The sequence below is a fragment of the Denticeps clupeoides genome, chromosome 1 (assembly GCF_900700375.1).
Source record: "Denticeps clupeoides chromosome 1, fDenClu1.1, whole genome shotgun sequence".
Classification (NCBI taxonomy): Eukaryota; Metazoa; Chordata; class Actinopteri; order Clupeiformes; family Denticipitidae; genus Denticeps; species Denticeps clupeoides.
This window is the reverse complement of record NC_041707.1, coordinates 19,405-34,181: the sequence shown is the minus strand read 5'-3', so window position 1 is coordinate 34,181 and position 14,777 is coordinate 19,405. Positions and strand designations below refer to the sequence as shown.

Here is a 14,777-nt window from a genome sequence, read left to right as displayed (position 1 = left end):
TTATCAGGCATGACGAGCGTTAATCAATAAGCCACTGAGCAACAAGCACAGATATTGACGTCCCATAAATCGTTCATTCTTCTTCACCTTGTTTACTCTCCTCCATGACATAAATTCTCCCTCTTCCTTCTGGCTTCAGGCCATATGTCAGAGGTCACAGGTCAGAGGCTTTATTCACTGTGTGTCAGAGCAGAACGTGTTCAAAAATAATAATGAAAAAGGAACAGTCACTCGTTTCAGGCACTGTTTATTGGGCCAAGTTTATGAGCGATGATGAGAGAGATGATCACAATTTTTTGGTCTAAAACTACAAAGGAGGCAAAAATTCAGGATATGACGGATGAGGAAGAAACACGAGTCAAATACACAGATATGGAATTCAAACATTTCATTTCAGCCGAATATGAATTTTAAAGATTTACAGAATTTTTCAATTTTAGATTATATTCTGCTATCATGTACACTACAGGCCAAAAGTTTGGACACCTTTTCATTCAATGTGTTTATTTTCATGACCATTTACGTTGGTAGATTCTCACTGAAGGCATCAAAACTATGAATGAACACATGTGGAGTTATGGACTTAACAAAAAGTGGAGACCTGGCCTCCACAGTCACCGGACCTGAACCCAATCCAGATGGTTTGGGGTGAGCTGGACCAACAAGTGCTAAACACCTCTGGGAACTCCTTCAAGACTGTTGGAGAAGCATTTCAGGTGACGACCTCTTGAAGCTCATCGAGAGACTGCCAAGAGTGTGCAAAGCAGTAATCAGAGCAAAGAAACTAGAATATAAAACATGTTTTCACATATTTTTGTACAGAAGTACAGAACTCCACATGTGTTCATTCATAGTTTTGATGCCTTCAGTGAGAATCTACCAACGTAAATGGTCATGAAAATAAAGAAAAACACGTTGAATGAGAAGGTGTCCAGACTTTTGGCCTGTACCGTTTGTCTGCTATTCTGCTAATGAGGAGGGTTACAACAAATGACAGATTAGTACATTTTTTTTACACATTTTTACAGAAGAATAAGGACAGAAGCACAAATGCTGCATAAAATGAAACACAGGCGAGACAGAAAGACGGTCAGAGCCAGGACCCTGTCCAATTCCAGTCCTTCATCCACACCATATCAGTGCCAGACAGCAGATCTTTGTAAAGAAAGGGATAAGCTTGAGAAGAAGAGACTTGATCATTAATTCCTCCGGACCTGCCTTATCTCAAGACCCGTATTGTTAAAGTATAATGGCTGCTTCCCTAGTTTGTTCACCCGTTTTTTAAATCTCAGATCCAGCAGCAGATCAGTTCTGTAGTTCATCTGCATGATCCTCTTACACAAACGTGGTGGTTCTTCATTGGATCCTCCTCGTTCCTCCGGAGAACAAAGGCAAGAAGACATTCACTTTTTGACCTTAATCGTGGATCAGAAGGATGAAGTCTCCTGGCCTGAGGGACACATCAGAATGATGACCTCTGTTTACCAGTGCAGGACAAATTTCGATCTCTGTCAAACAAACATGGCTTGGTTGCAAGGTCAGAGGTCACACTGGACAGAAACATCGTCTCCCACATACACTGAACATACACTGTGGTTCTTTGGGCACGACCAGTCAAAGGTTTGGACACACCGATGTTGAGCTTTATGGGTCTTTTTTACAGTGAAGATCAAAATGATGAAATGACACAAATACAGTAAATAAATAGAAATGTTTCATATCTGAGGATCTTCACACTCATTTACTTTACTTTACTAAAGAGTTTTCTGTATATGATGCTTTAAAATAACCTCTTTCGAGTAGCTGCATCCAAACCTTGGACTGGTAGCGTTGGCAGACATTAACACCTTAATTCCCCCTGAAGACCCCAGACTCCACACATACGTTCCACAAAGTTACTGCATTTAAGACGGAGTGTTAAGGAGGCCCCGGGGGGGTTAAGGGTTTGAGGAACAGACTCTCAGCCAGAGTAAAATGGAGAACGGTGTATTGCTTTTCATCCATCTCTGAATCGCTGCAAGCTCAGGCACTTTCCACCACTTCTTCCATTCCACGGTCAGGAGGAACTCAGAACGGATTCAAACGGGGCAAAAAACGGGTTCAACGGTCCACCAGTCTGGTGCAGTGCAGTCACGGACTCCGTTTATCAACTCAGTAGAATGTGGGTCCTTCTGCTCGACGTTGTGGGAAAGTCCTGAGGCCGTTTTGCCAGAAACAATCATTTATAATTTCCTAACACGTCCCGCTAAGCTGATAATCCAACAAGCAATTAATCCATTTAAATCAGTCACGATCAATAAAAGGTTCTGCTAAATGAACATCAGGCAGAAACGAGCAACCAGCCATTTTTTCAGTTTAATTGCGTTGACGGCGAATTTGCATATTCGTCAAAGCCACACGGCTGTTAAAACAAGGTTAACGTGTCTGATTGTTTTAAAGGCTGAGCGTGAAAATGATTTCATCCTTCAGTGGTGCACCGTGCTGCATGAGTCCCAACCTGTTTAATGCACCAGTCGACGCCCATCACGCCTTCGCTCCACTTATTACATGGAAAAAAAAAACTGATGTAGGGGGGGTGTTTTTTGGTTGCCTCCCGCAGCATTTTACCATTTTACAAAGCGAGGATTTAACATGGCTGGACAATGTCAGCTTGTACTGAAGATACAGCGTGGATCTTGAGGAATTTGAGGTAAGGGAAAAGCTTTCGGGAGGAAAAGAGAGAATCGACCACCACCGCCTCTCCTAAGAAGATCAAACGCTAACGGACGGAGTCGAGCTCCGAGCTCTTACAGCACCGCTTAATCGCTTAAACCAGATAAAAGCATCAAAGGAGACACGAGACTCCGCGTTGCTGACTAACGAGGACACACACACAACACACACTTAAATTCACCCTCACTGGCCAACATTTTACACCAACTTCTGCTTTTATGGATTTTTCTTATTTCTATAATTGTTTCATGAGCCTTGAGCCCAGAGGAACTTTCTGTGCAGACACCAGGCAAGGTTTCTATGGCAATGCACTCGTAAAACTGAATTAGAGCGACAGCACAGATTAGAAAGTCCACCAGAAACAGCCACCAAGGACTCGCCGTCCTCTACGACAGAGATGGAAGTCCATCTTATGGATTTGTGGCGAGTGAGAAGAACATTCCGGCTGGATTTTGTCTGAAAGGCTGCCTTAGAATTAATGACTCTCCTGTGTCCCAGTGCGATGGTCATCTTTGAGTGTCTCAGTCAAAGCCCAGTCCAGTTCAGCATTGATAGAAAATTAGAAAAAATATCTTTTACATTTTTTACATTTCTAACAATCCACCAGATGTTGATGAATTACTCCACTGGGATGCAGTTATATTATTTTCACCTCTTGGTCACTGTCTCTCGGGCCTCAGAACGTTCCCACAGGCAGAAGGAGAACGAATAACGGGACCGTGAATCACGAAACACGAAGCGCCGTTGATGGGCCGGGCGTCATAAAGAGAAAAAGTTCTGGCATTTGAAGAGGCAAGTCGGTGTTGCGCAGGGTCCACAGAGGGACATGGCTACACAAATGGCTTATTAAGTGTCTAAACTCTACTCTAATTTCTATTTTTACTCAAGTTTCCATGCAGTATGGCTTTAGAAAGAGCGTTTGTGAAGATGTGGCGTCTACGCTAGAACGTGTACGGTGCATTAATGCTTGCTTTGTCTGGGATGACACCTTCATCTTGTCTGGAGAGGAGGCAGCTCAGATGACCGCAGCACTTTTCTTTGCCTGCCGGTTTGTTTGGTCAGCAGTCGCTTTCGGTTTCCCTGGAGATGCACTGTGGTTGCTGGTTATTTCTGGGTGAATGGTAATCAAATACTGATATTACATTTGATTAATAAAATTAAAAAAAGAGATACGTGAGGAAGGAAATTAAAGGCTGCGTCTCACGCAAGGCAGAACCTGATCTGATCTAACTAGTGATCAGGAAGGCTGATAACTGGGACACGTTCCTTGCTGGTTTCTCTACTCCCATTAGCGACAGCATGAAGGTCTCAGAATAAATGTCCCACCGTAAGCATTTATTCATCTGCAGACAATACCCTGCACCTTCCATTCCCTGCATATCTTCATTTAAAACAGGACTCCTACTTTCAGTAATATTTCAGCATCCCCGAGGTGAAGTTCTTAATAACGCTGATCCTGTTAAGAGGATTGTATGACTTTACTGATAAATGCATTTAATTTTTTTTAAGTTATGATTATGGAGCTTGGTGTTCGTTCTTTTTTACAAAACCTCAGAAAGCCTCCACTCACTAAATGCGGCTTTATAAGTAGAGGTACCCAATCCAGTAGACAAGGTTGAAGAGGCCAAAAGCGGTGGGGAAGAATATTCTGGAATACGAGTCGATTTTGGAGACGTGGACATGCATCCTGTTTTCCCGCCACGCTCCTGAGCGACAGTCGTCGAAGCAGCAGAAGAAGCTGGCGCAGTCTTTTCCATCCAGGCATTCGTAGGCGTAATCATCCTCATCATGGTAGGGGGCGATGTTGTTCATCTGCAGGAGAGACGTTCCAGGCCGGATGTTCACTATGCTGGACTTCTGTTGGGGACAAATCGCAAGACAACAGGAGTCAACAGGAAAATGGCCGTTAAATGGCAGTTATATTTTTTCTAGTTTGCCGTTGTTACCTGTGCATTCGGCGTTTTTGTCTTCTTGCTCTGCCGGTTGCTGGTGAAGTAATGAAGCGTTCCGTACTCCATCAGAGCAGCGAAGGTGAAGATGAAGCAGACGGACACGAAGAGGTCCATTGCGGTCACGTAGGAGACCTTCGGTAAGGACTTCCTGGAGATGGTGCTCAGAGTCGTCATGGTGAGCACGGTGGTGATCCCTGCACCGCCATCATAAAAGAAAATGATTGGGACGTGATTAGAGGACATTTGACGACCTTTCACAGCATTGAGCACGACTGAAGACCCAACCTGTTGTTTAAGGTTGTCAGTCGCGTTATTTTTTCGTAGTTTTTGCGGATCTGAATACCTAACGAGGTTCTCGCCGGCACCGCATCTTTGTTGATCCAGAAGGAGACCCACGAGAGCACCACGATCATGCTGCATGGGATGTAGGTCTGGATGGTGAAGTATCCCATCCTCCGGCTCAGATCAAAGAAGATCGTCATGACGACGTATTCACCTAAACAAAGCATGCCTGGTTTTAATGGGACGTGAAAGATTCCAAATCGACTATTTCAGTTGTGTGAATGTATTTAGTCACAGTAGAACACTGGTACGCAACCAGAGTTGTTCATGAGGACCCAGCATACCAGACTGTGTGTGCGCGACATCTGAAGTGTTCCTCAGACCAACAAAGGCAAACTGGTAGAGCCTCCAGTAGCGCTGGTCTGCTACCTCCACCGAGCGGCGCTGCCAGCGGTACATGATCTCGTTCTTCGGGTATCCGTCTGGAGGAGAATCCACACGCAGTTACAGAACCAGGCCACGACTCACAAACATTCTACTTCGATGGAGGCATGGCGGAGGCACACAACCAACACACACACGATGGTCAGATGAGCCCCAGGAGAGACAGATGGAGAAAAGGATGGATGGACCCAGTCATTTCTGACTCCTGCAGGTCAGGGAATGACCATTGGCAGCAGGGCGGCTGGCGGTAAGCAGAGATGCGTGGAGATTTGCGAGCATGATGGCTGTCTGGTCGTGAGACCCCATTCGAGGTGAGTGGCAATGCACGTTCGCAGCTTAAAGCTGGCTGATTGGAAGTCAGGGGAGATGCACAGGGTTTGGTGTGAGAAAGTGTGACACCTACAGCTGGAGAACTCCAGGGGACAGGAGTGTTCATCCATGGGAAAGTTATGCAGCTTTAGGTAGCATTCCGCATTAATAGTCAACCTAACAAAGAAACATAGAATGCAAAAGGAAACATAAAACAAAAAGCACGTTGTTGAACGTAACATGAGACAAGCAGACTGTGCACCGTAAAATGTTCCTGGAAGGTCTTATCCCTGCAACCCCAAATTACATGCTGATTTCTATATATACTGTGTGTCAAATTACTGAATATATATTTCATAACTGGACAAAGTAGATGTGACACACTCTGTCAATCTGTAGGCTAAACCTTTATGACAAAAGTCCCTTGTGCAAAGTGAAATGTACATAACCATAAATGAATAGGCTGGTAATTGATGAAAAACATGTAACTAATTGCACTTTTGAAAAAAATTAATCACGATTATTCAGAATTATTAAAAATATTGGTTGCCAATCATGTGCTCTGTGCATGGAAGACACACCCACCTGCAGGCAAATGTTTAAAATGAAAAGCGACCTGTTCATTTTGACCTCCTTAATATATGTTTTTATATAGTTTTTTTTTTTTTTATAAAATATATAAAACCTCTGAATTTCTATACTTCTATCCTGCTTTCACTAAAATGTAAAGACTGGAAATGGACATGAACAAATCCAGTCATCATCCTTCCATCTTCACCAACATTTGATGATTTGGAAGTTCTAGAAAATCCACTCGTGATGTCATGACCCATCAGTTTATGAAATATTGATAAGCAAATTATTTTATCAATATTTTTAGATTATATTATATAGATTCATTGGAGTATTTACTGACATTTGCTGACCTTCAGTTTAATGGTCACCACAATGACCTGTCAACTAATTTGCAAAATTACATTTGGGAACAATTTTCAAAATCCACTTTGTGCTGTTAATAGCACTGAATATTGATAAGCCTTGGAGTTGTGGTTCATCTATTATTTACACTGATGTTAAATATTGAATGCTTAAATATTAAATATTTATAATGCATTGATTGAAAAATTTAATTCCAAATGCAAATTGGTCATCCTAAAAACATGTATATACACACACACACACACACACACACAGACACACACACACACACAGACACACACACACACAAGTCCTCCCGGAATGGCCACAGTTTGTACAGCGTAGACATAAATAAATGTGTTGAGTGTATGCAGCGCCATATAGAGCTACAGGACAGAAGCACATAGGTCCACACCGACGGCAGATAAGTGGCTGATGCCGTACGGCCTCACCTCAGAGTGTACATCACCCGACCGTTGCTCCAGAGGCGGAGCAGGCGATTGGGTGTGGTGATCCAATGGGCGTCGGACTTGCGGGAATTGCGGAAGAACGTGTCGGGGATCCAGATCTTCCCCACCATGTTGCTGTTGAGCATGAGGAGCTTCATGGAGCTGTTGAACTTCAGCCGACTGTCATACCACGTCTGAGCAAAGAAAATGTCGATGGTGTACTCCTACAAACACACACACAACGTTTAACTAACAACTTCAACCAGGACAGGCTGTTCCTCAGAGAACTGAGGTCAGAACATCATAACCTCGAACGGAGCAGCAGAATTCATCCACTTTAGTTCCGTTTCCTCTCATAAGCACAACTGGCCACCATCAATTACTGTGAAGTAGGGACAGAGCAGAACAGTCTGTTGTCTGTTGTCCACGGCCTTCTTTTTGGTTGCGCTTTTTGCTCCATGATGGAAGGCTGCTTATTATGGGGCAGTGGTGGCCTAGCGGTTAAGGAAGCGGCCCCGTAAACAGAAGGTTGCTGGTTCGAATCCCGACCCGCCAAGGTGCCACTGAGCAAAGCACCGTCCCCACACACTGGTCCCCAGGCGCCTGTCATGGCTGCCCACTGCTCACACAGGGTGATGGGTTAAATGCAGAGGGCAAATTTCACTGTGTGCACCGTGTGCTGTGCTGCTGTGTATCACATGTGACAATCACTTCACTTTGACTTTATTAAACACATAAAGTTCACCAGCGTGCGCAACTGAACTCTGCCTCGCGCGGAACTGAACCTGCCACGTGCCGCCTTCCGCCGTTTCCGGGCTGACAGGAGGATTTTTAAGATGAGCCCGGCGAGGAGGAAGCAGCGACATGACGATGCGGTAAGGTGGGGTAAACACTTCTCAAACAGGGACCTGGCCAGCGTGGAGTATTATAATCGGACAAAATAAAAGGAACGGCTTATTTTATAGTATTGTAACGTGTATCAGGATGCACGGCTGTCTTTTGGTGGTTGGTCTCCTGGGGTGACTGGGGCTGAACTTTGGAGGTGTTCCTGACAATATCAGTGTGTCTGCTACAGTATTATTGTTTTTATTATATTAGATATTTTGAGGGGATGTATGAAATACAGATGGGGACGGGGATGTAAAGTCAACAGCTGGGATTGTGCTTGCAAAGATGACAACGTGTTGATTTATTGACGGATCAGTTATTCTGAAAAAAACTTTAATGCCCTACTGAGAAGACCTCTGCAGGTCTCAGCTTTACTTGAACTCAGTAACATTTACATTTAGAGCATTTATCAGACGCCCTTATCCAGAGCAACTTACAGTCAGTAGTTACAGGGACAGTGCCACCCTGGAGACACTCAGGGTTCCAAATTATAGAAGAACTGTAGATTAAAAAAACTGTCATGACTTCAGGCCCTTTGGGTGCTTTGGCCAAAAAAGGGGGAGAGTGACCTCGTCCTTTTGGGGGTCGTTCTTGCTTATGCCCTATGAGCCTCATGACCCCAATTCACCCGTGTTTGCATGCATATATGCCGGCTATATACTGAAATATAAACTGAAATATATAAAAAACAAACAAGGCATTAATTTATTTGGTTTATTTGTTTATGCTTCCTTGTAAACGTCTTATTGTATTTTCTGTTCTTTAATCGCTCACTTACTTGATCAATAGAGCAATTTATAATAGTAGTAATAATAAAACTGACAAACGCACTTTGCTGGCTTTTTTCCTACCCAGTTGCCATGGACCACAGCATGGGGACATAATAGAACCCTGCGGTTCCACAGACCACCGCCCTCGGGTTCTTGGTTTGGTGTTGGTGGGTTTTGACGTCGTGTCTCTGTGCGTCACTCACCATGTTGATTGGGTCCACGGGGCCGATGCTGTTCACGTACACCGCCGTCTCGATCACCGTCGGCCGCACTGCAATACAGACGCTCTAGATTATGAAATATGTCCAGCTGTGTTCCATGTTCCTGATGACTGATGACAGAACACGAGCGTCTATTTTATTATTCCAGTCTATTCATGGAACAACACAATCTAACACGTCACGGAGTACTCTGGTGCCACATCGCAAATCACACTGCACACACACACACACACACACACACACACACACACAACTAATCAATAGCAACTTGGCGTTCTTGTGCTCCCACTCGGCTGCAATCAATCTGTCTTAATAACTTGAGTTGCTAGACACACAAACACACGCCATGGAGGTAAAAATGCCCTGTCTTCCCTGAATAAGCAATTCTGAGCCAGCGCTGCTTTTATCTGATTGGCCGGACGGGAAGCCGCTCCCGTTACCCGTTACAAGAACGGGCTCGGATCCAGAATGGCAGTCGTGGGAAGGCGGAACTTGCCTCCGATGTCCGGGCGCAGCTTGTTGTCGTAGCCCTGCAGCAGTTTGTTCAGGATGGAGGTGACGTCGCTCTCGTCAACCTTCGGCGATAAAACCCAGGTTTTATTTATGGGGACGTCCTCATAATCCTCCTCCTCGCCCTTGTTGGGGCCAAACGCCATGCTGCCAGACAGACAGAGAAGGCAAGGGGGTGGAGAGAGAAGAGCGGAATAAAAAAAGGCATTTAAGATAATAGAAACGAAATGGGTGCAGAATACGATAAAATAAAAGGGGAAAGGTAAAGAAATGCCGGGGAATATATAGAAGGATTTATGGAGATCTGTAGCGATACAGCGAGACGCTGAAAAGTATCTGGCTGTAGATTACAATCTGGGCAGAACAAAGGGAGCGTAATGAAGCGAGGAAGAGGAGAAATGAAGCCAGATGAAAGAATATTACTGCAGATTTAGAGGCAGGAGGAAATGGGGAGAGGGGGAAACTCATATTAATCTGACTGTGTACATTTGAAGAGAGCAAATGAAGGTTATGTGCAGTCAGAAAAAAAATGAAAAATATATAAAAAATATATACAATTTTAAAAAGTATAAATATACAATTTCTTCACAAATGTAAAAATAGAGACATTTTGCTGTGAAATTAGCTTGTTTGCTATGGATAATTACACATTTACAACACAGTCATTACATAGTTACTACTCTGGGTCCCCAACACACGCATACGCACACACACACACACACACACACACACACACACTGTTGTTCCGTCTGCAGGGGAAATAAGCTCATTTTTCATTTGCGTTAAACAGCTGACGAAGCTGTAAGCACCAAGGCACTTCTGCTCATCCGTTCTGCCTTTGCGTTCAGACCTTGACACACAAACACACACCCATGGCCTATAGCGCACGCACGCACACACACACACACACACACACACACACCACTGCAGAAAGGCAACAGCCGGGCTGCGATTTGTTGCAAATCATCCATCCCACAGCATGGTGCCATGAACAGAATTCTGATCTCTGTGGAGATGTGCATGTATATACAGCACACACACATACACGTGCTTGATGGTTCATTTTTGGTAGGTCTGTGAATCTGTGACTTCACTGTGATTTGATTGGATTCTTTATCAGTTAAATGAATGTGATGATCTGATTCCATTTCAAGATTTTGGTTGTAGAGGTGATGGTGGTGGTACAATAGAAGATCTCAGCAAGCCTCTCATGCTGAAGTTGAAACTGCAGGAAGTCAGCAGACAGACCAGGCCCCTGTAGATGCTTCTGTAATGTCTCTCATGATGCTATTTTCAGAGCCATCACTGAAAACGCCAAGGGGCTGGAACCTTCTGGCCAGCACAGAGCTTCTGAATCCCAGTCTAAATGTTGACGGCTTCTGGCTGGCGCCAGCTGCAATAACAGCGACAGCTGGAGCTGCTCTGGTGGCCCTCTTTCACACCTTCACCTGGAGATCTGAAGGAACCCAGTTGGCAAAGTGCCTCCTGGCCTGGATGGAACGTGGTGTCCATAGAGGACAAACTTTTCAGGATATCTGTCTGAATCTCCAGGTGTTTGTGCTTCAAGGCTCTTATTTTATAATAATCTGAGTTGATCTTTTGAAAAGGTGTATTTGGAGCCACCAGGACATGGCCGTTCCTGTCGACCCAACTTCTTCCAGGAGCAGGACATCCCTTAACTAGTACAATAATTGAACGAAATACCTAAATAATATAACATATTTACCTTCTGAGTAATAAGCTATGAAAAATGAGAAGTTGATCATTTCCAATCTGACTGAAGACAGCGAGAAGAACAGTGATGGTTAAACCTGTTTTCTGGGAATTTCACTGTATACTTGTGTAAACATGCGTGTTTCTGTATTTATCTGATTCTATCAATGTAACTGGAAGCTCAGTAATGTCAGACCCAGAGTCCCAGCAGGGTCCCAGCCTCCCCACATCCACCAGAAGAAGCTGAATGGAGGAGGATCCCAGCTGGTGGATGCCGAGCTCTTCCAGAATTGCACCGCTTTGGGTCATCACGAGGAGCCACTTCATTCACTTCATGAAGGTCCTGCAATAAGCTGAGGTGGTGAAGTGTGCACCACGGTCACCATCTACTTCATGCTTGTCCACGTGACCAGGAGCGGACAGGGCTGGGTGGAGAGGACCGGCCACCACCAGTAAATAAAGCCACATCCCCGACTGACGGTATTCCCGCATCGCGCGAACTTACCAGACTCCGAGCAGGACGAAGATCAGCGGGACCTGCAGCGCTGCAGCCATGGACCCGGCGGACGAGCGGAGCAGGATGATGTCTGCGCTTCCTCCGGTAACGCAGCGCGCAGGATGGAGGGAGGACCGCTGCGTGGCGCGCCGGCGTGTGAGTGTGTGTGTGAGTGTGTGCGTGTATGTGAGTGCGTGTGTGGGTGTGAGTGCGTGCGTGCGTGTGTGTGTGTCCGTGTTTGTGTGTGTGTGTGTGTGTGTGTGTGTGTGTGTGTGAGTGTGTGTGATTCCGCTGATTGTGGCACCGCTGGACGTTCTGCTGACCGGGTTGGAGTGAATTAGTCCGGTCACTGCAAACAAAACGTCCCGCGGGGAAAAAAGCTGCTGAGCAAAGAAGTGAAGTTGGAGTTCTGAGCAGAACACCTCACACACCTTCATCATCATCACCATCATCATGAACCAGAAAACTCCCCCGGTCAGGCCAAAACCACTTACCAGTAGAGTACAGACAAGTGGAGCCCCACCCAGACTCAGAGAGTCAATGTGTGTGTGTGTGTGTGTGTGTGTGTGTGTGTGTGTGTGTGTGTGTGTGTGTGTGTGACCCCAATGTCCTTGACATGAAACTCTCCAAGGATTCCCTGAACAACCATCACCTCACAAACACACACACTACAGCCCCAACCCCCATGTACACACACACACACACACACACGGATGTATCTGCTGGGTTATTGACAGACGGGGTTTTAAAAGGTCCCACATCCCGCTGTTCCTCAAATATCACTCAGCTTGGTATAGATTTCTGAGCACAGACAAATTCATCATGCAGTCCATCAGCAGAAAGCTGAAGTAGAATGTTACAGTGCAGCCGAAACCCAACACGCAGCGGAGAAAAGTGCAGAAGAATCACCTCTCATTCTTCTACAGTACAGAAGATTTGAAGGCCATTTTTCAGGAGGAAGTAGGAACCACGATCACTGGCAGACATTTATTCTGTGTTATTGAACATTAGTACGAGTTCGCCTGGCCGGTCTGTGTTCCTGCAGTGGCTACAAAATCGCAGTTGCACAGTGATTGGATGTAAAAATGAGCACAAATGTATTTTTTAGTTCAGTCACGCGAGACTCTGAAGAACCTGAAGGGGCAGTGATGGCCTAGCAGTTAATGACGCGCCCTCGTAATCTGAAGGTTGCTGGTTCAAATCCTGATCCACCAAGGTGCCACTGAGGGCCCCTTGATGAAGGTCACCTCTCATGGCTGCCCACTGCTCACCAAGGCTGATGGTTAAATACAGAGGACCACCACCTGGGCACCACACACCGGTTCGCGTTCAGAACCTGGCCCATTACCGCAGTAGCTGTAGCTGCTCCTCGACATAAATCGCTGGTTGTCGGAGTGGTGTTCAAAAAATAAAGTGGGCTTTATTAATAACTGGCCAACATTTAGGGGGAAGCCTGGTCTTTTTGGGCGAGACGGCATCCACCCCAACTGGGCGGGTGCCACTCAGTTGTCTAAAAAATTGGCTCATAGTCTTAGAACCAAAAAACAAAACTGACTCGCCAGAGCCGAGACCAGGCAGCAGACAGACCGGCTAAACCGAGTGTCTGCCATTTGCGTAGAGCCGCCACCCAGCGTGTACAATATTGACACTGTGTCTTTACATCGCTCTATTAAAACAAGAGATTCTACAAGAAACGTAAATAATAAAACTCATAAATATGCTGACACTGTGTCTGCTCCACGGACTGGGCGGGGTGTCTGTTTCGGGAACTTACTACCCGTTACTATCACTCCTTCTGAACCTACCACCAGCACCTCCGATATAAGAATAGGATTATTAAATGTTAGATCCCTTACACCTAAAACGCTCATTGTCAATTACAGATCAGGGGTTCGATGTACTGTGCCTGACAGAAACTTGGTTAAAACTAAAGGAATTTGTAGCATTGAACGAGTCTAGTCCTCCTGGATACAGCTATGTACACCAACCTCGCTTAACTGAAGTGAAGTGATTGTCACATGTGATACACAGCAGCACAGCACACGATGCACACAGTGAAATTTGTCCTCTGTATTTAACCATCACCCTGAGTGAGCAGTGGGCGGCCATGACAGGCGCCCGGGGAGCTGTGTGTGGGGACGGTGCTTTGCTCAGTGGCACCTCAGTGGCACCTTGGTGGATCGGGATTCAAACCGGCAACCTTCTGATTGCGGGGCCGCTTCTTTAACTGCTAGGCCACCACTGCCCCTGAACAAAATATGGAACGCTTCACGAATTTGCGTGTCATCCTTTAGCAGGGGCCATGCTAATCTTCTCTGTATCGATCCAATTTTAGTATCTGTGCAGCCGTAGCAAGCACACTGGAAGAGGAGGTGGCGTCGCAGTAATTTATAAGGATAACCTCAGTATAACTCATAAACCCGGACATGGATATAACTCTTATGAGATTCTACATACCAATATAACTCATGTAGTCTCACAAAAAAAAGTTAATTCCATTGATTATCCTTTATAGACCCCCTGGACCTTACTCCGAGATTCTTAGTGAATTTACAGATTTTGTCTCATTTACATTTACATTTATGGCATTTATCCAGAGCGACTTGCAATCAGTAGTTACAGGGGACAGTCCCCCTGGAGCAATTTAGGGTTAAGTGTCTTGTTCAGGGACATGATGGTAGTAAGTGGGATATGAACCTGGTTCACAGGCGAGTGTGTTACCCGCTAGGCTTCTACCACCCTCTCTCCAACTTAGTTGTATCTGTGGATAAAGCCCTAATTGTCGGCACCTTTAACATCCACTGTGATAAATTAGAAGACTCACTAAGAGCAGCATTCCTGTCTTTATTAGACTCAGTTGGAGTTAACCAACATATAACATGACCTACTCATGAAGGTGGTCACACGCTCGATCTTGTGTTGACCTTCGGTTTAAATATAGAAGATATAGTTACTCTTCTGAAATGATCTCAGATCATTTCCTCATCACTTTTAAAATATGTCTCAGACACAACAAACTCAACCCCCCTCATTATAGAGACAAACGGACAATTACATCAAGTACGGCACAGAGGTTTATTAATACCTTACCAGATTTATCAACGCTGATAAAC

At 45.2% G+C, this 14,777-nt stretch overlaps 1 protein-coding gene and 1 non-coding gene across 2 annotated transcripts; both read right to left on the bottom strand.

The window, feature by feature from the left end:
• Nucleotides 1–4,217: 4,217 nt before the first annotated feature.
• On the bottom strand, nt 4,218–11,800 carry LOC114784303 (gamma-aminobutyric acid receptor subunit gamma-1-like). Its single transcript, XM_028969592.1, has 9 exons — nt 11,674–11,800; nt 9,442–9,602; nt 8,928–8,995; nt 7,070–7,290; nt 5,794–5,876; nt 5,291–5,428; nt 5,008–5,160; nt 4,659–4,858; nt 4,218–4,569 (listed from the first exon to the last, which is right to left on the bottom strand). The coding sequence occupies exons 1-9, from the start codon at nt 11,721–11,723 to the stop codon at nt 4,294–4,296; spliced, it is 1,350 nt and encodes a 449-aa protein (XP_028825425.1). The 5' UTR covers nt 11,724–11,800; the 3' UTR covers nt 4,218–4,293.
• Nucleotides 11,801–13,916: 2,116 nt separating this feature from the next.
• Nucleotides 13,917–14,023, bottom strand: LOC114802854 (U6 spliceosomal RNA). Its single transcript, XR_003751800.1, has one exon. It is a non-coding gene; the product is annotated as a U6 spliceosomal RNA (small nuclear RNA).
• Between the last annotated feature and the right edge of the window lie 754 nt (nt 14,024–14,777).

What these genes read in the sequence shown, in the direction of transcription:
- LOC114784303 (XM_028969592.1), bottom strand. Translation starts at nt 11,723, where the DNA reads ATGGCTGCAGCGCTGCAGGTCCCGCTGATCTTCGTCCTGCTCGGAGTC. An exon ending in TTCGTCCTGCTCGGAGTCTG is followed by an intron (nt 9,603 to 11,673) that starts GTAAGTTCGCGC and finishes TCTGTCTGGCAG; the next exon opens with CATGGCGTTTGGCCCCAACA. An exon ending in GCTGCGCCCGGACATCGGAG is followed by an intron (nt 8,996 to 9,441) that starts GCAAGTTCCGCC and finishes TCTGTATTGCAG; the next exon opens with TGCGGCCGACGGTGATCGAG.